Source organism: Mesoplodon bidens, assembly GCF_964165515.1.
Source record: "Mesoplodon bidens genome assembly, chromosome: 18".
In the NCBI taxonomy this organism is placed as follows: domain Eukaryota; kingdom Metazoa; phylum Chordata; class Mammalia; order Artiodactyla; family Ziphiidae; genus Mesoplodon; species Mesoplodon bidens.
Window position 1 is genome coordinate 52,857,561 of NC_138175.1, and position 23,562 is coordinate 52,881,122.

Sequence of the window (23,562 nt, forward strand, 5' to 3'; positions counted from 1 at the left end):
GTGGCGCTCCCCTTCTCCCCAGTGGTTTCCAGCGGTCCCGGGGCCCCTCCCAGACCCAGTCGCCGTGGCCAGTGATGGAGCGATGCTCCCTTGGCCAGGCCCGGGACAGGGTCAGCCTGCCAGAGCCACCTGACCCCAGAGTCAGGCCAGGGAGGGTCCCTGAGGGGAAATGGAAGGGCCCAAACCGGAAGAGGGGGTGTCACGTGGATGAGGATGTGGGCCCCCCCACCGCCGTCCACCCTCAGCCTCCCCTCTGTCCCCAGGTTGTAGCTGCCGCAAGATGTTGGAGCCCCCGCCCTTCAATAAAGCACCTTCTGACCAACACCTCAGGCCTCGCGTGTGACTTGTCTCCCTCCTGGGGGCAGCTCTGCCTGTCCCCCTGTAGCACACAGGGATGTGGGTACCAGGGCCTTCGTCTCCACCAAAGGCTGGTGGGAAGCCAGGGCGTGGCAGAGGGCCTGTCCAGCAGAGGCAGGGGCAGCCATCCCGGGAGTGAGCAGCGTCTTACAGAAGTAGGCAGAGGAGACAGGCGTGTGCTGTTGGGTGTGGGAGAGGGGAGGGCTGCACTTGGGTTTCTGGTGGGGAGAGGTGGCTCATTGCACTGCAGTGACTGGGGAGGCGGACCTTGACCGCAGGCACCTTGACGGCAGGCGCGTCACATTGTTCAGAGCAGCAGCTGATGTTTGCTGCCCGCCTATCCTTTCTCATCAAGCCCTCGACAGCCAGTTTAAGAGGGCAGGAATTACCTATCCCCGCCCCGCCCCCTTTTTCTTTGGCATGTGGCATCTGTTAACCTGACCGGGGATTGAACTTGGGCCCTCTGCAGTGGAAGGGCAGAGTCTTAACCACTGGGCCGCCAGGGAAATCCCTGTCCCTGTCCCCTTTTTAAAGGTGAGGAAACTGAAGTCCATGAAAAGAGGTTGATCCTCCCCCACACACACTATAAAGGACTTTTAAAAACACTTATTCTACAGGTAATAAAGGACTGTGGTCTCACTGTAAGTCATTGATACGGTTCATACACATACCAAAGAAACGTGACCATCACCCTTGACCTTTGCCGTCCTTTTTTTCCCCACCCCCTCTTTTTATAGAGGGGGAAACTGAGGCTCCTGAAGAAGTAATTCCCTCAGTGTTACAGGAGGAAGGAGAGACCCAGGGCAGAGAGGGGAGAGGTGTGTTTGGGTTTTTGTTTTGTTTTCTAATACGTATGTATTTATTTTTGGCTGCGTTGGGTCTTCATTGATGCGCGTGGGCTTTCTCTAGTTGCGTTGAGCAGGGGCTGCTCTTTGTTGCAGAGCATGAGCTCTAGGCGCGTGAGCTTCAGTAGTTGTGGCTCGCAGGCTCTAGAGCGCAGGCTCAGTAGTTGTGGCGCATGGGCTTAGTAGCTCCGCGGCATGTGGGATCTTCCCGGACCAGGGCTCGAACCCGTGTCCCCTGCATTGGCAGGCGGATTCTTAACCACTGCGCCACCAGGGAAGCCCTGCCCTCCATTCTAATCCTCTGCAGAGGTAGCCGGCCCTGCAGTTTGCTCTGAAGTGTTCCGTCATGTTCCACGTGTGAGTCTGTTAAATTACATACGTATACGGTGGAAAATAGAAGTGTTTTCATTTTTCTGTGTCTCGGATAGGATCATACCATATGTGGTTCTGTAACTTGCCATTTAGTGCATGCTGGGAAATTTATGTCTGTGTAGGGTGCGTCCTCATTCTTTTTCACAGCTGCAGAGAATTCCGCTGTACGACCGTGCTGTGATTCCACTCACCCAGGCCCATATTGCTCCAGGTGAAGCTGGAGGGGATACCTGTGTACCTGTGCCATTTCACATGTGTCTGTAGGACAAGTACCTGCAAGTGAATCTCTGGGCTACAGGGAAAGTGTATCTAAAAGGTCATTTGGATCCAGCCAAAATGCTGTCTGCTTATAGGAGCCCCCACCTTGTTTGCTCATAGCTTTACTACGGTATGGTCTCACTATTTTTATTTAATCGTGCATGGTTACCAGTAAGGTTGAGCACCTTTTCATATGATCACTGGTGGTTTCTTCCATGCTGGTTCAAACCTTTGGACCATTTTCCTCCTGGGCTGTTTTCTTGTTTGTTTATAGTAGCTCTTTATTTATTATGGATCTGAAGACTGTCATACATGTCACAGACATTTCTCCCAGGCTCTTCCTTTGACTTTGTGCATGGTATCTTGTCAGGAGTGTCCATTGCTTTTAGTTTTCTGTTAGTCTTCCTCTATTTTTTATCATGGCCTTTAGGCAGGTTGCTCCAGGACAAGATGTTTATAAAAATAGAGCAGGCAATTTATAAAACAAATGGCTGAAGGGAGAGACTAACGTCAGAGCCTCCTCCTTCCCCCCACATCACAATTTAAGGAACTGTTCCTGCTGTTCCTCCCCCTCTCCCATCTTAAAAAGGACTGTTGTACAGACAAGAAAACTGCAGTGTGCGTGTGTGTATAGGGGAGGGGGCAGAGGTTGGTAAGTTGAGGTGCAAATGGAAGCCACTTAGTGTCTGCTAAAGCCTTAAGCCCCAGCCTTTGACCCAGTAACTTCATCCTGGGAAGGGAGTCTGAAGGAAGCTGCTGGAAAAAGGGAGGAAACTCTTAATGTCCAGAGATGGCCAGCAGAGCATCTGTCAAATGCTGGGATACCCGGGGGATGGAGTGGTCCCAGCTACCCGAGGGCAGATTCTGCCAGCCGGGGCATTAGGCAGAGTCCTCAGGAAGTTCTCACTGTTTAAGGTCCTGGGGAAATGCGTCTGTTCCCCTGTGTGCAAAAAACACGGGGTAGCAGCAAAGACAGGTTTGTGGGTTTCCCTGCATGTCAATTACATTTCCCTTCTGATTTTTACATTAAAAGAAAAAAATTCAAAATGCTGAACTCTAGTTAAAGATTTGCAAGCTGCAGTGGTGCCCTGATGTCTGCAACTTCTTTTTGAAATGCATAAAATAAAAAGGATGAACGGACAAGTTCAGGGAAATGTTAACGGTAGAGTCTGGGTGCTGGTGCATATGGGTGCTCCCAGAAAAACTCGCTTGCCTTTACTGTTTGAAAATCTTGCTTATAATTATTGGGAAAAAGCACATTGGGATTTAGCGTGATGCTGATGGAGCCTTAAGCTTCAAAGTCAATTACTTGCACTGGTCCTTTCCAAGGTCCTACACCTCCTTTCGAACTTGTAACTTACTATTTTTCCTGTAGCAGGTCCCCCAAATTGTAAAAGCTTCAGACACCACAAAACCTGAATCTGCCCAATTGTGGTATTAAAAAAAGTGAATTACCCACCAGTGTTGAGTGATGCCTGAACAAATGATAGTGCATCTATACTGCAGAGGGAGCTAGAGTTGGTTATTTAAAGGATGGAGGCCATCTGTAGGCAGCAGCCTTAAGTTGTGGTTAAGAGCATGGACTTGGGAGCTAGAGTCTTGATTTCAAATCCCAGCTCTGTTACATACTAGCTGTGTGACCTCATGAAGGTTTACTTCACCTCTCTGTGCCCCAGAGTCCCCATCTGCAAAATGGACATAATGATAGTGCCTACTTCATTGGGTTATTCCAAGGGTGGATTCTGCACACAGAAGTTCTTAGGTCAGGGGCCTGGCACAGAGTAGGCCCTAGATGAGTGTATTATAATGTTAGAGAAAAACAAAAATGGGGGAAAAAAAAGTGTGGAAACTTGCAATCTGTGCCAAAGACTCCTCACACATGCTCTTACCTTTTGACCCACTGATTGCACTCTTGGGAATATGCCTGAAGGAAATGGCCGGAAATTTGGGGAAAAGCATAATACAGAAGCAGGTCAGTCAGAGCGCTGTGTAGAATGGAAGGAAGCGTGGTAATGGCCGTGGGGTGGGCCTGGCCACTCAGGGGAGGGAGGCCTCTGCGGCCACTAACCCAGGGGTCGGAAGCATGTGTAATAACCGGAATGTGTTTATGTTCTGCTCTTTTGTGGAATAAAGCAAACAGGATCTGGCCCCATCCATGCTGGGGTTCATTGAACTAACTCTGTGCCCAGAATCTCTTGGGTGGGGGATTCCAGGGGATGCTTTTTCCATCTTTCCCAAACTTTTTTAAAAACAGGAATTCAAAATATGGACATAGATGCCTTGATGTGCTGTTTGGAAGATTAGGAACAGAAACAGTCCAAATATAGACAATGGGAAATGGGTTTTTATAAGTGAGATGTCTACACAATGGGATATTTCATCACCATTTAAGGAAAAAAACAGCTTTGGGGAGAATATTTTTTGGGGGGAAGGGGAGGAATTTTTAATGATTGGGGAAATACTTATGGTCTGTCTCAGAGAACTGTTAAATGGGGAAAGGATCATGACTCTGACTAGTTTAAAAATGTAAATAAACACATAGGCAGAGAAAGGCATTTGGGAAGATGTACACCAGGGTTACCAGGGACTAAGCTCGGATGGTGAATGATGCTAGATTTGTATCTTCCTCCTTAAATCTGCTTTTATGTATCTTCTCCACTTCACTGGGGCAAACCCTGGGTGGGCTTTGCCAACCTCCACCCACCCTCCTTACAGCAGGGGCTGGAGGCAGCAACTACATTTCCCAGATGCTCTCACAGCTGGATTCTAGGTGTAGAACAGGTCCCAGCGGTTAGAGTCCCTCCAGAGACATGGACGGCAGAAGTGACCCCAGGGTCACAGCCAGTACTGGGCGTTCTTGAGCCCAGAGGTTCCCTGGAAGCAGGTGGGTTCTGTGCAGCCATCCTGGAGCCCAGCCTAGAGCCTGCTGCCCCAGACTCCCTTGGTTTTGTAAGCACCTGATTCCCTGTATTAAATCCCTTCCTGTTTAAAACACCTGGAGGGGTTTGTAGTTAGACTCTGATCCCTGCCCAAGATGCATTGTTTTTACGCTCAGGAAAGTAATTTTTAAAATTCTAAGGGCTTTCCAAGGTCTGCAAGAAACTCAACCATTTCTGTGACGTTTTTGCTGTGTTCATTTGCCATGAACGAGATGTTGGCCCAGAGAGGGCAAGGGGCTTACCCAAGACCACACAGTTGCTAAGAGTCAGGGGCCAGGCAGAACTTTGTCCGTTCCACTTAGAGAGCCCAGCCTTCCATGAATGAGGCAGGATAGATGGCTGAGGACACCTCCAACCCTTTGTGCTCACCTGCCCCACAAGTTCATGGTGGGGGGAGGGGGAATTGAGCTATGGTCTAAAATCCTCCTGTGACCCAAACTCTGGAGTGACACATTAAGTCCCCCAGGCCAAAAACCTGGCAACATCATGGATTCCTCCCTTTCCTTTAATGATAATGTCATTTAAACAATTAATACTTATTCCATAATTAGAAGGCTGTCTCTGTCCCATGTCCTTGTTCTGGTCCCAGTGTGACAGGCGTTATTGTGCTCTCCCAACCTCTTTTTTTCTTTACCATTGAGGAATCTGAAGCACAGACAAGGGAAGTGACTTTTCCCAGATTTGAGATTCTACCCGGGTCATGTCCATTCTCCCTTCGAAAGAGCTCTTGCATTTGTCCCCACCCCCACTTACCCACAGGTACTAACTCCAGAATACCGAGTCCTCTCCTAGTAATTGACATTTGAGCAGAGACTGGAATAAAACAAGGGAGGCAGCCATGAAGATATGACAGGAAAAATTGTTTCCAGGTGGAGAGAACAGCCAGTGCAAAGGCCCTGGGGTTGGGAGCCTCAGGAAGGGCAAAGAGACCTGGGCACCTGCAGCCAAGTGAACCAAAGAGAGAATGTGGGAGGTGAGGCCCATGATACAACCTGAGGTGACATCATGCAGTGCCATTCAGACCATGTGAGGAGAGAGAGTCCCTCTGGCTGTGGTTGGGGAACAGACTGTTGGGGGCAAGAGATGAAGCGAGAAAGCAGCTGCAGTAGTCCAGGTGGGAGATGACGGTGCTGGACTGGGGTGGAATCAGTGGAGGGGAGAAGCAGTCAGGTTCTGGATCCATTTTGAAGGTGGAACACGCAGATTGGCTGAGAGGTTGCTCGTGGGCGTGAGAGGGTGGAGAGAGACCAAGGATGACACCGAGGATATTCTGGGTGGAACATTTGGATGGAGGGGGATGCTTGATGAAGAGATGGGACATAGATGGTTTGGAGAACACAGGTTCCAGGAAGTAAAGCACTAACCCGTTCCTGGCTGGTGAGGAGAGGCAGAGGGAGAGAGAGAATGAGAGAGAACTGAACGGATGGAGGGGGAATAGTAAAAAGCTGGTTAACTGAGATGGGGACAACTCAAGTAAAAGGGGGTTTGGGGCAGAGAAATTCGTATTGAATTTTGACCAGATCAAGCCTGAGTTGCCTATTAGGCTTGTAAAAGGCAAAGTGGCGGAAGTGGCCGGACGCAGGAGTTCAGAGGTCCGGTCAGGGAGAGACTGGGGCGGTCAGCAAGTGGGTATTGGTGGCATTTGAGGCAGTGGAAGCTAAGTAAAAGCAGGAGGAGAGGAGAAGGGGGACGGGAGAGGGAGGGAAGGAGGAGTGGAAGCGGGCGGGGATCAGCAAAAGGGACCCAGGAAAGCGGCCAGAGAGGTGGGAGGGAATCTGGGCTGCAGAGGAACCCCTCCCACGAGGCTGGACGTGCCCCAGCAGGGAGGAGGGCTGGCCAGGAGGTCGGGTCCGGGATGCATCGCTGAGAACTGTCCTGGGGATCCAGGGCGGGGACGCCCCTGGTGCCCATACCTGGAGCGGTCTCGTGGCGCCGCCCGTGGTCCTACGTGAACATTAACGTCCCCCTCTCCCAGAGTGTCAGGTGCGGACCGTCAGATGCAGGATCTCGGAAGTTCTAGGCCCTAGTGAGTAGAGATGCTGGAGAGACGGTGGCCGCCAGGGGGGCGCCGAAAGCCCACACCCGGAACCAGCTGGCCTGGAGGTTCCCAGGTGACCCTAACTCCCCCTCACCCTTACTCAAGACCCCTCAAAGGACCACATGGCAACAGGCGGGATAAAAGCTAGACACCCCCCTAGGCGAGGGGCAACGCTTTCTGAATGGGTGGAGCAGATTGGAGGCGGGGGTCGGCAGGGGTCCTCGACATGGAGAGGTGATGGAAGGGCGAGGGCCAGAGGGACCACAGGAGAGACAGGGATCCTGCCATGAAGGGCGCGTGTAGATCCCGGTGGGGGCGAGGGCAGGAGGGGCGGAGGCAGGTAGTCAAAGGTTTTTGTCACTTTGCTGTAGGCAAGGCGTGTCAGGCCTCACCTCTGACTACTCCCCTGTCCCACCTGCCCTGTACCTTCCCCCATTTGCCAGGCAGAGACCTTACCCAGAACCCCTAGGGGCTGGCAGGCATCATTTCAGCCCATCCATCCATCACTGGATCCATCTATCCATCTATCAATCCATCCATTTCCATCCACTTGTCTGTCCCTTGGTCCATCCATTTATCCATGCAACCAAGCATAAAGAGTGCATGCTGTATGGTTTCGTTTATACGAAGTTCTAGAACAGGCCAAACTCACGTATGTATGGTGAGAGAGGATTGTGGTGACCCTTGTTGGGTAACTGACAGGGAAGATGCGTGAGAAAACTTCCTGGGGAACCGGAAATGACCTGTATCTTGACATGGGAGGTGGTTAAATGGTGTTATACATGTGAAAATTACACTGAGCTGTAACTTTAATATTTGTGCACTATACTGTGTTTAAAAGGTAATTTTTTTAAAAAGGGGGATGGTCAGGGAAGGCCTCGCCTAGGAGGTGACGTTTGAATAAACACTCCTGTCACCAGCACCACTGAAAGTTCCAAGGCTTCTGCAGGTACCGTATTCCTCAGTGTAGCCCGCACCAAAATACTTGCCCTAGTTCCTTGGGTACCATATTCACTAGAATATGTCACACGAGATTCCCGCCTCTTACCTTTTGCACCTGTGTCGGTGGCTCAGTAGGCCCCATGTGAATGAAAGAGGCCTGATGGAAACTCGGTGGGACTTTGGACAAATCTGCCTCCAGTGGAAGAAGAGCCTATAAGCTCTACTTTACAACATTTAAAATTGGAAATATGCCCTTTCCCTTTAAGGATGTAAATTGGCTTCTTATCGGCCAAGGTCCAGTCTGCAAGGAAGTGAACCCCCTGCCCCCATTCTCCCCCCTCCAACTTGCCTGAATTCTAAGCGCCTGGTACTCGCCTAGAAAGAGATAAGAATTATCACAGGGAGAGGAAGATAAGAATTCTCCTGGTGTTAACAAATGACTTAGTTTGCATTCCTGTTTCACAGACATTAAAAAAAAATACATTTATTTATTATTTTTGGCTATGTTGGGTCTTTGTTGCTGTGCGCGGGCTTTCTCTAGTTGCAGCGAGAGGGGGCTACTCTTCGTTGCGGTGGGCGGGCTTCTCGTTGCTGTGGCTTCTCTTGTTGCAGAGCACGGGCTCTAGAGCACACGGGCTTCAGTAGATGCGGCGCGTGGGCTCAGTAGTTGTGGCTCGTGGGCTCTAGAGAGGCAGGCTCAGTAGTTGTGGCTCACGGGCTTAGTTGCCCCGCGTCATGTGGGATCTTCCCAGACTAGGGCTCGAACCCGTGTCCCCTTCATTGACAGGCAGATTCTTAACCACTGTGCCACCAGGGAAGCCCCACATACATTTTTTAGACTATTCAATTGTATCCATTAATATAAGAGACTCTCTAATAAGCTTACTAAATATTTTCTTAAAGATGCATTTATCTGACAAGTATTTACTGAGTGCTTGCCGTGTGCCACTCACCACTTTAGATGCTGGACACATACCAGGAGGGAAGAAAAAACAGAAAAACACAGAGTGCACATTCTAGGCGGGGGAGACGGCTAACAGCTTAAAAAAAAAAAACAAACAACAAAAAACTAAAGTAAGATACATAGAATGTCAAGGGCATAAGTGCCATGAGAAAAAGGGGGTACAGAGGGCTGGAGGAGGTGTTGCAATTTTAAATAGGGTGTCAGGGAAGAAATGACATTTGAGCAAAGATCTGAAGGAAGTAAGGAAAGAGCCCTGTGACTGTCTGAAGGAAAAGTGTTCTAGGCAGTGGGAACAGTAAATGCAAAATCTCTGAGGAGGGGACTTGCCTGGTGGGCCAGTTGTTAAGAATCCGCCTTCCAATGTTGGGGAACTAAGACCCCACATGCTGTGGGGCAACTAAGCCTGCCCGCGGCAACTACTGGTCCTGCGCACCCTGGATCCCATGCACCACAACTAGAGAGAGGCTCACGCGCTGCAACAAAGATCCCGCGTGCCGCCACTAAGACCCAACGCAGCTAAATAAATAAAAAGATAAAACAAACAAACGCCAAAATCTCTGAGGTGGATACATGCTAAAATGCAGACAAACCTTGAAAAAGTTATGCTAAGTCAGACACAGAAGATCATGTAGGGACTTCCCTGGAGGTCCAGTGGTTAAGACTTCGCCTTCCAGTGAAAGGATGCATGTTCATTCCCTGGTCAAGGAACTAAGATCCCACATGCCTGGTGGCCACACACACACACACACAAAAGCATAAAGCAGAAGCAATATTGTAACAAATTCAATAAAGGCTTTAAAAATGGTCCGCATCAAAAAAAAAAAAACTTTAAAAAAAATCACGTATTGTATGATTCCATTTACACGAAATGTCCAGAACAGGCAAATCCATAGAGACAGAAGGTAAATTAGTGGTTTCCAGTGGCTGGGGGGAGGGGGGAGTGGGGAGTGACTGCTTAATGGATACAGGCCTCCTTTTGGGGTGATGAAAATGTCTTGGAACTAGATAGAGGTGCCGGTTGCACAACATTGTGACTGTACCAAATGCTTCTAATGTTAAGTGTTAGATTAGGTGTATTTTACCACAGTTAAAACACACACAACTCCCATCTCCCATCGCCACCATTTCCTATAAGAAATGATGACAAGACCATTTTTTAAAAAAACAGGATGTACTCTGTGAATGTACCAAATGCCACTGAATCGTACATTCTAAGATGGTTAATTTTTTGTGATGTGAATTTAACCTCAATTTTTAAAAAAGGAAAAAAACTCCACAAAACCTCAAAAAACTCTGAGGAAGCGTGTCAGTTTTGTTCCGGGAAGAGCAAGGAGGCCAGAGTAGTTGGAGCGTAGTGAGGAGGGCATAAGATCAGAGAGGTAAAGAGGGGGTCAGAACATCTGGGCCTGTGGTCCACGGTGATGACTTTGGGTGATGAAGCCGGGAGTGAGCAGACGCTGGTGGGGACCGGCGCCCCCTGGCGGCCGCATAGGGAACAGACTGTGAGGGAAAGTAGGGCAGAGCAGGAGCTCCCCGAGTCCTTCCCGGAGGTTGTAGGGTCTCCAACAGCGCCCGCAGGTGGAGGTGCAGAGGGGTGGGTACATCCGGGATACACTGTGAAAGTAAATCCACCAACACTGACTGATCTACAAAGAAAGAAACCAATGGACTCCAAGTTTTGTTTTGTTTTTTGCCTGGTCTGGAGTTGCCATTTCGAGATGGGGAAGACCGGAGAAGGAGGGGCCCAGAGGTGGGGTGGGCGAATCAGGACCTCAGGTTGCTGGTGCCCGTTAGGCACCCAATTGTCGGTGGCAAGTAGACAGTTGGATGTAAAAACCTGGCAGTCAGGAGTGGAAGTATGCATTTGGAGTTTGCATTAATTATATCCCAAACCCGTGAAAAATGCCCATTCTCTCCGTACCTAGTGCAGTAGAGTAGAAATTTCATAAAGCGATTCCTGGCAGCCCCCTCAAGCCCACACACAATGGAACAGCGAACAGCGTGGCGTGGTTTGTGTTTCAGACTTTTTCTTTTGCGTACCCTCCTCCCTCTGGGTCTGACCAGGGTTACCAGTTATGTCAGGGTCCCCAAACCAGCCCCGTGTTCAGGGATTTGCTAGAAGGTCCTAGAGGAGTCCGTATAGAGTTGATGGATTGATTTCTTTTGGCCGTGCCATGCGGTTTGCGGGATCTCAGTTCCCCGACAGGGATTGAACCCGGGACACAGCAGAGAAAGCCGGGAATCCTAACTGCTAGGCCACCAGGGAACTCCCTAGAGTTGATTTATTATAGTGACATAGTAGGTCACGCAGCGGATCATAATGGGAGAGTCTGGAGAAATCCACGTGCAAGATTCCTTATGTTCACTCCCTCCCATGAGGGCTCACCCTGAGCACGTTTCCCCAGCAATGAAAATGCGGCAATGTGTATGCAATGTTTCTGCACAGAGAAGCCCATTAGAGGGACTTCCCTGGTGGCACAGTGGATAGGACTCTGCGCTCCCAATGCAGGGGGCCCAGGTTCCATCCTCTTTGGGGAACTAGATCCCACATGCATGCCGCAACTAAGAGTTCGCATGCCACAACTAAGGAGCCCATGTGCCGCAACTAAGACTCAGTGCAACTAAATAAATATTTTTTTAAAAAGTTATTGGTTTAAAAAAAAAAAAAGAAGAAGTCCATTAGAGACTCAAGACCCAAGTGTTTTGGAGAGGCTATTCACGTAGGTACCCTCTACCCAGCATATACTCAAATTCCAGACTTCCAGAAGACAAGCAGACATCAGCAGCATAAACCATATTGTTTTGTACAGTCTAGGCAGACTGAGCATTCTTATCTTTAGGAAAGTTTCATATCAGTGGAGGAAAATGTTTATCAGCCCATTTCCCCAATGCTAGGCGAGGGCCAACCTTGCATGCAGACTTTTCTAAGGCTAGCAGACCCAAGACTGCCATAGTAATTGCTTCTGGCACTCTAGCTCCCTCACCCACTTGAGGCCTGCCGGTTGAATCTTTATCTCTCCAAGAGGCCAAGTGGCAGTGATGGATTTGAACAAGATGAGAAGCCAGATAAGGAAAAAAAAAAAAAAAAAAGCATAAGCTCTAAAAGAAGATCTAAAACCGTTCAACTTCTCTAAGAAAATAGAGGAAGAAATTTTAGTGACCTTAGGTTTGATGTAGATACCTTATATATGACACCCAAAATCATGAAGTATAATTAAAGGAAAAAATACACTGGACTCATCAAAATGAAAGTCTTGCTCTTCAAAAGACACTGTTGCAGAAATGAAAAGGCAAGCCACAGACTGGGAAAATATTTGCAAAACAGATATCTGACAAAAGACATATCTAGAATATATAAAGAACTCTTACAATTTAATAAGAAGAAGACAACTCAATAAAAAATGGGCAAAAGATTTGAGGAAATAGACACTTCATCAGAGAAGACATAGGACTGGCAAATAAGGGCATGAAAAGACTTCATTAATATTTAGGGAAATGCAAATTTAAGTCACAATGAGATACTCCCCTAGGTCCACTGGAATGTTGAAATTAAAAAGACTGATTCTCCCAAGTGCTGGCGAGGATGAGGATGAGGATGGAAAACTGGAACTCTGGCACCCTGCTGGTGGGAATATGAAATGTTACAACCACTGTGGACAAGTTTGCAGTTTCTTAAAAAGTTAACCATACACCCACCCTCTGATCCAGGGCTTCTACACCTAGGTATCTACAAGACAGAGGAAAGCAGGTGGCCGTGCAAAGACGTATGTGCATGAAGATACAGAGCAGCTTTGTGAAAAACTGAGGGAGCCCCCCAGGCAGGACCAAGCCCTGAAGTTCACGGGGCTCCCGAGACAGGTCTCCCAGCAGGCGCTGCTCTAATTGCTAAAACCTTAGGCCTTGGGACGGGCTCGGGGCTTGGGGCAGCCAGCGCCTAGTGGGAGGGCGAGGCTCAGCAAGGGGTGGACTCGCCAAGGCCACCCAGCCAGGTCTGGCTCTTGGGACCTGCAGGTCCCACGTCAGCAGCCCCAGCGAAGCTGAATGTGGGGAGGAGCGAGGGGGTAACCCCAGACGGCAAGGGGCACCCTGAGGTCACGGTCCCGCCCCTCACGTCCCCGATGGAGGGCTTCCCCCAACCCCCGCCTGGGCTCAAGGTATCTCGGTTCGTCGCCGCCCTGGCCCCCTGGTCCTGTGTGTGCAGCACCTGGGGGCTGTTGGCGAAGATGCAGGTGGGGTGCAGCACGGCACCGTGCTTGGTCTCGGTGTGGGAGATCTGGAGAAGCCGAAGGCGGGCGCCGGTGACAGAGGCCTCGGACCTGCTCTTCCCGCTGCCAGGTTCCCTCCTCCTCGTCAACTCAAAGTCCCCTCCTCCAGGAAGCCCTCCCTGATCTCCTCCCAGGCTGGTCAGGTGCCCCCTTTGGATGCCTCCAAACTCAGCCCCGCCCACTCTGGGTCTTCTCCGACTGGGGACAACATATATCAGGGTCTCGGTGAATGTTTGTTGAATGAATGAATGAAAGAGTGAATAGTACTAAACAGTTTGGACCTGTCTAGAGGGCACTGGGGGGCCCATAGAGAGGAGTGACAGGGTCAGGTCAGTGCTTCAGGACACGCTCCAGGCTCCCTCTCAGGCGGGGGCCTCTGCACATGCTGGTCCCATGAATGGTGGAGTCAGGGTCCTCCCCAGACAGGCCCGGTCTGCGGAGGGCTCAGTGGTCGTCCCTGGGGTGGGAGTGGGGCACACACGGAGGAGCCACAGCCTCAGGGAGACCCTGGCCCCGTTCAGAACGACAGTCAGATGGGGTGCCCCGCCGCTAGCTTTACCTGCATCCAGGTGTTGAAGACATTGAAAGCGTGATGGGGTTCCGGGTCACTCTCCAGGGCCACCAGATTAGACACAGAGCCTCGGGCAGCATCTTCCCTGGGGCAGGGATGAGGCAGAGGCTGGACCTCCTGGCTTCTCAGAAGTCCAGGCCTCCTTCACCCCTTGGAGCTTTTGGGGGTCCCTGACAACTCCCCATCCCACCTGCCCCACCCCACCTGCCCCACCCCCTTTTCTCCGTCTTGCCGACAGGAAGGTGGTTCAGAACACGGGCTCCACAGCCAGACAGCGGGGTCATATCCATGCTCTGTGCCTGGTGTGACCTCATCCAAGTACCTCAGTTTTCCCATCTGTAAAATGGGATAACACATTTCCTGCCATTTAGGCCTGAAGGAGGCTTTCGTTTCATTGTGTATTTACTAACAGAGCTGCCTTCCCTGATCTATTTACAAAACTCCCCAGCCCAGCACTCCCTGCCATCCTTCCTGGATTTATTTTTCTTCCCAGCACTCACTATGCTCTAAATAAATAGGAATCCTTATTTATTTATGATTTCCCATGTCCGTCTCCCTGACCATAACATGAGCCCCAGGAGGCAGGGACCATGTCTGTTTACTGCGTGTGCCCGAGCCTGGGCGAGGGTCACTGTGAGGTTGTGAGTGGGAGCCTCCATGTGCTGTGTGATTGGGCTGCAGTGTCTCTGCCTGGGTGTGTCCCTGGGGTGGTGTGTGGTTGTGCAATGGTGTTCATGCCCAGATGCATCCAAGTGAGAGTCTGTCTGGGAGACTGGCTGGGTTATTGGTAGGTTAATGTTGTGTGTGTGTGTGTGCGTGTGTGTGTGTATGTCCGTGGGCATTACTGATCATGTCTCTGTGTGCAGCTGTGCGGTTGTGTATCAATGTCCGTGGCCAAATTCAGCAGTGTGTGCTCTGTATACAATTGTGTGTCCCAGTGAGCGGGATCTCTGTGTGAGCTGTTGTGTCTCTGTCCGGATACATGTGTGTTGTGTTATTGTCCAGGGTACAGTTGTGTGTTCTACCACGTGGCCGGGTAGAGGCGGCAGCCATCGTGCGTGAGTTGCGCATTTGGAGGTGTAGTTGCTGTGACCCTGGTTGGGTATGGGCTGGGCTGTTGGATAGGGAGAGCCTGGTGTGCTTTTGTGTCATTGTGTAGCAGAATAGAGGTTTGTGCTGTTGTGTTGTGTCTCTGGCTGGGCTGTGGTTTGTCTGGATGTGCAACTGTGTAGCCAGGTAAGGGGGAGAGCTGTGTGTTACTATTTGTGTGTGTGTGTGTTTGTGTGAGAGAGAGTGAGCAAGGGATGGATTCCCAACCCCAGAAGCATGACTACTGCTTCCAGCCTCCTCCGCTCCTGGGCAACAGAGACCTCTTTGTTCTCAGTGGCAGAAGGGGGGTGTCTCTCACTCTTCAGGCCCTTGGCAAGTTCTCAGCCCTAAGCCCAGTCAACAAAACAGCCTCTGAGCATCTGCCCTGTGCCCAGCCACTTGCTGGGTGTGCTGAGAAAATGTCAGACCTGGGACAAACAGAGTGGTTGGGGCAGTGATGGGGGAGCCCCACGGGGACCCTGGCCAGCCTGAGGGGTTTGGGTGACCTTCCTTGAGGACGGCATTGTTAGAAGATAATTTTGGGGAAGAAAGGGAAAATCATGACTCATACAGATCTAAAAGTGAACACATGTTAAAGATTTCACTTAACACTGTCAGGTGTTATAACTGGTTCAAAGGAAAATCAACAAACAGACGCATTTATAGATCAGGAATATTGAAACAAAAATGCAAATAGAGGCAAAACATTTGGGGGGGTCTTATGGTCTGAATGTTTGCGTTCCCCCGAAGATGATGGTATTAGGAGGTGGGGCCTTTGGGAGGTGCTTAGGTCATGTGGGTGGAGCTCTCGTGAATGAGATTAGTGCCCTTATAAAAGAGACCCCAGAGACATCCCCTGCCTCTTCCATCAGGTGAGGACACAGTGAGAAGGCGGCAGCTATGAACCAGGAGGAAGGCCCTCACTCAGCCATGCTGGCACCTTGATCTTGGACCTTGAAGCCTCCAGAGCTGGGAGCAATAAATTTCCGTTGTGTATAAGCTATAAACTGTAGTATTTTGTTATAGCAGCCCAAACAGACTAAGGGAGAGAGGGTTGTCCCTCCACCAGACAGAATTCATTTGCATGCCTGTACTGAAGAATTATTTTGTAATGCCGTCACTTATCTACAATTTATGGAGTTGTAAAACAGAACCCCATAGAATCAGATAACTCTGAATGGCTTGTTACAGGCTGAATTATGTCCCACCAGAATTCATATGTGAAGTTCTAACCCCCAGTACCTCATAATGTGACCTTATTTGGAAACAAGGTTGTTGCAGATGTAATTACTTAAGATGAGGTCATACTGGCATAGGGTGGGCCCTAATCTAAAATGACTGGGTCCTGGGAATTCCCTGGTGGTAAGACTCCGCACTTCCACTGCAGGGGGCATGGGTTCGATCACTGGTCAGGGAACTAAGATCCCACGTGCGACGTGGCATGGCCAATAAATAAAATAAAGATAAAATAAAATAAAGTAAATAGGGAAATTTCGACACAGACATGCACACAGGGAGAGTGCCACGTGAAGCTGAAGGCAGATGTTGGGTGGTGCTCTTAGAAGCCAAGGAACACCAAAGATTGCCAGCAAAACACCAGAAGCTAGGAGAGAATCATGTAACAAATTCTTTCTCACAGACTTTAGAGGGAACTAACCCCGCTGACACCTTGATCTCTGCCTTCTGGCCTCTAGAATCGTGAAATAAATTTCTGGGGTTTAAGCCACTCAGTTTGTGGTGCTTTGTGATGACAGCCCTAGCAAACTAATACAGATGTAATATGGAGAAGTTATAGTTTATCACAACACAAGATTTTCCCTACAATATGATGGAGCTGATTTCTGGAGGATAAACAGGATCAGACAGTAGGAGAGGGTAGAAACAGCATGTGCAAAGTCCCAGAGGCAGGTGAGTGGGTGAGGTCCCTGATTCCACGTGGCTAAGGCACTAAGAGAGGGGCAAGAAGGGAACAATGGAACCAGTCAGGGGCAGAGCATGCTAAGGCTTGGGGTTCTTTTGCTTGTTTTCTTGGCCAAGCCCGACAGCTTGCGAGATTTCAGTTCCCCCACCAGGGACTGAACCCCGGCCACAGTAGCGAAAGCCCGGAATCCTAACCACTAGGCCACCGGGGAACTCCCAAGGCTTGGGATTTTGTTCTGAGGACGCTGGAAGCCTGAAAAAGGCCTCTATTTATGGGACACTGACTAGCCCAGCCACATGTTACCTGCTCTACATCAGAGGCTCATTATATCTTTCCAAGACCACTGAGATCAGAGGACACACAGCCAGCAAAAGAGGTGGGGTGGAACTTGAACCATGTCTGCCAAGTGCCCCGAGATGTCAGGGTCACAGCAGGTGAGGACCATTGGATCAAAGACAGAAGCTGCGGTGGGAAGACCTCGGGCAGAGCTAAGGGCAGGGACTTTGTCTATTTTTTCACTGCTGAATCTTCGGAACCTATGACTGCAGGTAGGTACCCAGTACGTATTTGTTAGATGGGTAACTATTCTCTGAAGGCGATTGTGCCCATCTTCCGGAGGAGGAAACTGAGGCTCAGAGAAAGGCATCGCGCCCTAAGCCTTTAACTCAGCTGCCAGCTTCCAGCTTCCAGCGCTTTCCATGAACACCTTGCCACAGAGAGGACTGGAAGGCGCAAAAGGGGGGGTTGCCAAGCTGATCGGGCGGCGCCCGGGTGCGGATGCCAGGCTTTAGTAAGGCAGCGGGGGCCCTGGAGCCCTCACTCGAAACCCCAGCTTCAGGGGCTGCCCTGAGTACCCCAAATCCTATCGGACTCGGCCTTCTCGGCCTCTCCGCCGCACCCTGCCTCTCCGCCGCCCTCGCCCCCCAGATCCTCGCTGCAAAACAACCTTCTTCGCTTGTACTTCCGTTTCCTCCTAGTAGCTGTTGGCCCTGAACCCCCGCCCCGCGAGGCCATACCATTCCAGCCTGGAGGGGGAGATCCGGGAGGGGGCGCGCAAAGGCTTCTCCCGGGACTCCCTCTGCCGGCATGCTCCCTGACCTCACAGGGCGAGAGGAGGGAGATTTGCGTCGGGGCCCTCAGGGTGGTGGTGGGCCGTAGGGCCCCCCTCGTCCCCGCTGTAGGGCCTTTCTCCCCTCATCCCCCCCCCCGGCGTTGGTCCGCTCTGTGGAACGCCCAGTACCAGGCCTCTCTGCGCATGCTCCGCCTAGGGGCTCCCACCTCGCCTTTTCTCGGCGCGGTGCGGATCGGGTGTTCGGACTGTAGCGGATGCTCCGGTCCGGAATCATGGGTGTTCCCGTTCGAGTCGTTTATTGGTGAGCACGAGGCCCGGAGGTTCCCTCTTCGAACCCCGCCCGGGCCCCGCCCTGTCCTAGCGGAGCCGGGCGCTGGGGGCGTCGGGGGCAGGACCCATGGGGATCCTTCCACTGGGAAAAGGATTCCGTGGGGGTGGGAAACAGAGGGCGTTGATTTCTCTGCCCTACCCCCCCGTCCCCAGTTTGTAACATTCTAGACGTCTCAGGTCACAAAAGGTAGAACTGCGACACGTGTGTGTTGTTTTAACCCCCCCGATTCCGGGACTCAGTGTGGGGAGCAGGTGGGGGTCAGTGTGTAATGGGAGAGGAGGTTCCGTCAGCGCTTCGGTTTCCCCTCTCCCAGTACCTGGAACAGTCGTGGGGTGGGGCCGGCCAGAGTCCAGGAGGTTCGAGAAGCTTCCGGCGTGCGTTTGGCAAGGACTTGAATGCATACAGTGGATGCCTTTCGCTACTAACCCTAGTCTTTTTCTGACCTCGCTTTTCCCGTCTGTAGAGGGAGTTGTCTTAACGTTACCGCGGAGGGAATGCTGTGTGTTGGGTGTTAAACATTTGATCTGATTGTTCCGTTCCGAGTGAAAAAGTGCCAGGTCGGCAGAGAATGTTCTGTCCTGTAGACTGCTTGATCGCCCTGGCACCTAGGACTGTGCTGGCGTGCACAGGCATGCTGGCCTGTAGGCGCTGAATAAATACATGTTAAGTGAATTTCCTCTCCCGGAAACCCCTTGAGTGGGGGTGGGGGAGGGTGTGTGTCTAGCTCCATTTTACAGGTGAGGAAACTGAGGCTGGGAGTGGGGCAGTGGTAGCTCGAGGTTCAGGCTGCAGATCACAGATTACCCGAACCTGGGTCCACTGGCTGTCATGTCTATGGGATGTCCAGAGGGGGTTATGAAAGGCTCAGATCTGTCACAACATTAGCGGTGTCCCTGACCGCTCGGTCACGCAGGGGGTGAAGTGAAACTTCGAGGCCCGGGGGGCCTGTGCACCAGACTCCAGTTCCAAAAGAGTCTCCCGTGGGGGGTTGGGGAGGCGTTTAGATTTCATCCTCGGGCCTGGCAGGGCCTTGGGGATCCAGGAATAATGGTTTCCTTTGGACGGGCGGGGGTGGAGCTGTTATTTCAGCAGTTGTCCTAACCCAGTTCTCTCCACTGTCTCCGCCTCTGTTCTGCCTCATGCTGTGGCCCCTCCTTGTCTCTCCTTGTTTGAATTTCCTTGCGTGGGTGGCTCTCTCCTTCCTGTGCCTCTGCCCCCCCATCTGTGTGCTGCCCCCCAACACTCGGGCGTGTCTCTCCTCTCTCTTGAGGGTGTCTGTGCCTTGCTTGGTTTTGTCATCTGTGTCCCTCTTCATCTCTTCCTGCCCCCCCCATTTCCCTCCATCTCTGCTCCTGCCTCTTCCTGGATCCCCACCGTCTCCCTCTCTCTCCCGGGACCCACTCTCTTGGACACTCCCACCAGTGGCGCCTGAGGCTACAAGTCCAAGGTAAGCAGAGTGGTCCCAAGACGCACCCCTGGAAGATGGGGGAGGGGACTAGCTGGCGTGGCTCCTGTGGACCCCTTTTGTGACCTCCCACCCCCTTTTGCAGTATCTTCAGCTTAAGAAGAAGTTAGAAGATGAGTTCCCTGGACGCCTGGACATCGTGGGTCCTGGGGATGGGGAAGGAGTCAAACATGGGTCACGTCCGTCCCTCAGCCCTGGGTGTCCGTCCTTCAGCCCTGGATGGCAGCGGGGGTGGTGTGGGTCAGCCCCACCCTTCGCCCCCATTCTCCATTCCTTGGGCAACGGCGGGTGTCCCCAAAAGGGCATCTCAGCCCTGCCAACACCTCTCCCTCTTCCCAGTGCGGCGAGGGGACGCCCCAGGTCACCGGTTTCTTTGAAGTGTTGGTAGCGGGGAAGTTGGTTCACTCCAAGAAGGTATGTCTGTCTGTCCATTCTGCCCCATTTTGGGCTAGTGGGGTGTTGGGACTGGGGTTGGCGTCTTGGTCCCAGCTCATCCCTCGCCTCTTCCTCCCTTCTCCAGGGAGGCGATGGCTATGTGGACACGGAGAGCAAGTTTCTGAAGCTGGTGGCCGCCATCAAAGCCACTTTGGCTCAGGCCTGATGGGCCCTGAAGGCAGAGGTGAGGGGGACCCAGCTCCTAGACACAAAACTGACGACTCCGCGTTCCTAACGTGCTCCAGACCCGAGTACTAGTGTCCAGCCCAATACCAGAACAAGTAGCAGTTTCCATGTTGTTCTCTGGATCATAGAACACTTTTCAGCACTTTCTGAGCCTGCTTTTCAATTTTCAAGCCTGTACGTTCTAGATGAGCCCCAAACCCAACCTATCCTGGAACTGGGCCCTGGTTACTAACCTAGTCCATAACCAAGCTCTGGCTCCTGGCTTTTGAGGGCCTAGAAGCACTTTCTGCCCCCCTCTAAGCTTGAGTGCCAGTTCCCACCCCACGGTGGAAACGTGGTAGCACTGAGTGTCCTGTGCCAGGATACTGTGGACCCAGGTACCTGCCCCCAGCATGCTTTGCACCAGGAACCTGCTTCTCAAACGCTTTAAACTCAAGTTCCATTTCTTATCGTCCTCACTAGAGCAGAGTGAGGTTGCTTTCAGTGGGAATTTGGACCCGCAAATTTGAATTAAAGCAGTACAAAAATATGAATGTCTTGCCTCCTGTGCAGGTCTGAAAAGAAGTGTCTCCCCAAATTAAAAAAAGAAAATCAAGAATTTTCCAAAGCTGCATGGGCTGGCGATGTGTGGGCTGTTGCTGTAGGGGGGTGGGGTGGGGGGGTGCCACCTTTGTGGGGTTTGAAGTCCTAAAGACGAACAGAGCGCATCCCTTGCGTAAACACACCATTTGCCACCTCCAAACTGTCAGTAACTCAAAGGCATTTGCTTAAATCAGCACAAGGTTTGCTTGGATTCCAGAGGAGTCCACCAATGGATGAGTTCATCTAAAATAAGCAAAAATGGGATTTACGTAAGAGAAAAGGGGAAGAATGATTCTTGTTCGCATGCTTTTTGAGTGCAGTTTCAGGAGTCTCGAGACCACCGTCAAGCTCAGCGATTCTCCTGAAGGACTCACAGAACTCAGCAGAGCTGTTTTACTCATGATTGCAGTTTATTACAGCGCAAGCTTAGAGATTAAAGTCAGTGAAGTGACTCCCTTTAATCAGGCCTCTCTCCCTGTAGTCTGAAGCCCCCTCCCCCCCTTCTCTCTGCGCAGTCCAGTGACCTTGGCCCAGCCCCTCTCGGCAGACGCTTCATGACAGGAAGGACTGAAATGTCTCGTGGACGCCTGGTCCTTCCCTGATGTTCTCACGGCTGCCGGTTGGGGTAGAGGTGGACAGCCCTGGTCTTTGCCTGCGTGTGTGGGAGTGTGCGTGTGTCCCCAGGAGTCTAACTTTGCACGCTGGTCCTGCTTCCTTCCTTTCCCCCGCTGTCCCGCATCTCCCTGCACCCCCCCATGTCTTCCTTCTACCCTCTGGTGTTTGGGGCGGTCCTGCTCCAGGCTTCCTTTTCAAGGGGAAGCCGAGAGCGGATCAGGACGGGTGAGTCTCACATTTCAGCAGTGATTGCAACGGTTCACAACTCAATAAATGTTGATGAGGTTAAAATGTGCCTGTGTCTGCGTGTGTCCATTTTACCCCGGAACCTCCTCCCCCTGGTCTCCAGTCCAGGAAATTAGTGATATGTACAGAGCTATAACTAACTTCAGGGTTGAACTTTCAGTGGTCCCCAAAGCCAAGGTTACCGTGGTCTCTGGACGCCACCTGGACTTGCGTGTAACCATCGCTGGTATAAGTCCTCCAGTGTGAAGTGGGTCCCTGGTTGCTGTGTTCAGGAGAAAGCTGGCAATGATTGGAAGAAAGGTGCTGGGTGGTGTCATAGATCGTGTTTTGGGGCCCTGTATCTCACCCCCTCCTCGCGTGCATGCCTTACCCCCTTTACCGTCCTCACCTCCTAACTTTGGGGTTGATCACATGACTTGCTTTGGCCAATGGAATGAAGCAGAAGTCATGGGTCAGGTCTGAGCCTGGGTCTCAAGATGCCTTGTTCTTCTGCCAGTGTTGAGAACACTGGGAAGGGCCTGGAGGTCTCACGGGCCCACTTCCTAATATTAAATGTGACAAGACTGTATAAGCGTTAGGGGTGACTGGCCACTTTTGTACAAACCACAGTTAATTCATTTTTTAAGAACTCCGTCTTGCCATTATCCCAGCTGATTACGGTTGGGATGGGGCCTGAAGATGTGTGGGAGTCACTGAGGTTTTAAAAACTACCTTTAGGATCCATTTTGTAAAGGGCAGGTCCTGGCGGGTATTAATAAATAAAGGCATTTTGAAATTTCAAAATTTAAAAGAGGTTCTTCAGAAGTCCTTTCACTGAGGGCCATTACCTCTTACATGCATCTGCGTATCTTGAAAAGTGGATTCAAATCATTAAGACATGAACAAAATTTAGTCTGTATAAAATCCACTAGAATATTTATAAAAGGTGCCCCAAACAGGAGGATGCTATTTTTGTTTTGACGGCTCTCACCTTCATTGTGGGGTGACAAATTGGGAGCTCTAACAGTTCTCCTACAAAAACTCTGGAAAATACTGTAGCAAATGAACCATGCCTGATTATGCCTCAATTCACCCTTTCTGAGCCAGGCTGTTGGGTGGCCTGGGTGAGGTGAGGAAATCCACTAGACACTACAAAGAAGCACCTGGATGCAAAAGTCCAATCTCGAAGGTTTCTAAGTTGGAGACGTCTAAGAAACCACAGCTGGAAGAGACCAGTCATTGGGCAAAAGATAAGCGGATAAGTGTCTGAAAATTAGAAAAAATCACAGCCTCAGAAATACTTTTTTCTTTAAAAATAGCTTTACCCAGATATTACATACCATGCAATTCACCCATTTAAAGTATACAATTCAATGTTTTTTGGTATATTCACAGACATATGCAACCATCACCACAGTCAACTTCAGAACATTTCATTACCTCAGAGAGAAACCCCTGCATGCTTTAGCACCCCTCCAATCCCCAGCCCCGAGCAACCACTAATCTACTTTCTGTTTCTATAGATTTCCCTGTTCTGGAGATTTCGTAAAAATGGATTCATACAACATGTGGTCTTATGTTTCCGGCTTCTTTCACTCAGCATAATGTTTTCAAGGTTCATCCATGTCATGATGATGTAGCTGGCATCAGAACTTCATTCCTTTTTATGGCTGAATAATATTCCACTGAATGGATAGACCACATTTTGTTTATCATTTCATCAGTTGATGGGCATTTAGGTTTTTTCTACTTTTTGGCTACTGTGAATAGTGCTTCTATGAACGTTCGTGTACAAGTTTTTGTTTGAACACCAGTTTTCAGTTCCTTTGGGCATATACCTAGGAGTGGAACAACTGGGTCAACAGCAATGATTTTTTTTCATAACCTTCCTGGCAGAAGGTCATATGAAGACCGTTAGATTCCCTCAGAATTGAGGAACTCTTAATGCTTTTGATGGTCATGAAGTCCACACTTAACCTCAAATATAATACAATTCTAACCCGATGAACTCTCAAACCTTGAGCCACTCATTCTGCGAGGCCAGAAATTGTTTCTCCCCTAAGACAAATGCTGATGACCCATGAGCCTGT

General features: G+C 50.7%; 1 protein-coding gene across 1 annotated transcript; it reads left to right on the forward strand.

Moving 5' to 3' along the window:
* The first annotated feature begins 17,805 nt into the window (after window positions 1-17,805).
* Window positions 17,806-21,538, forward strand: SELENOW (selenoprotein W). The gene is made up of 6 exons (XM_081216528.1): window positions 17,806-17,934; window positions 19,387-19,411; window positions 19,515-19,568; window positions 19,769-19,843; window positions 19,950-20,048; window positions 21,148-21,538. Exons 1-5 carry the CDS (start codon window positions 17,888-17,890, stop codon window positions 20,028-20,030), a joined length of 282 nt encoding a protein of 93 aa, XP_081072654.1. The 5' UTR covers window positions 17,806-17,887; the 3' UTR covers window positions 20,031-20,048; window positions 21,148-21,538.
* Window positions 21,539-23,562: the final 2,024 nt, after the last annotated feature.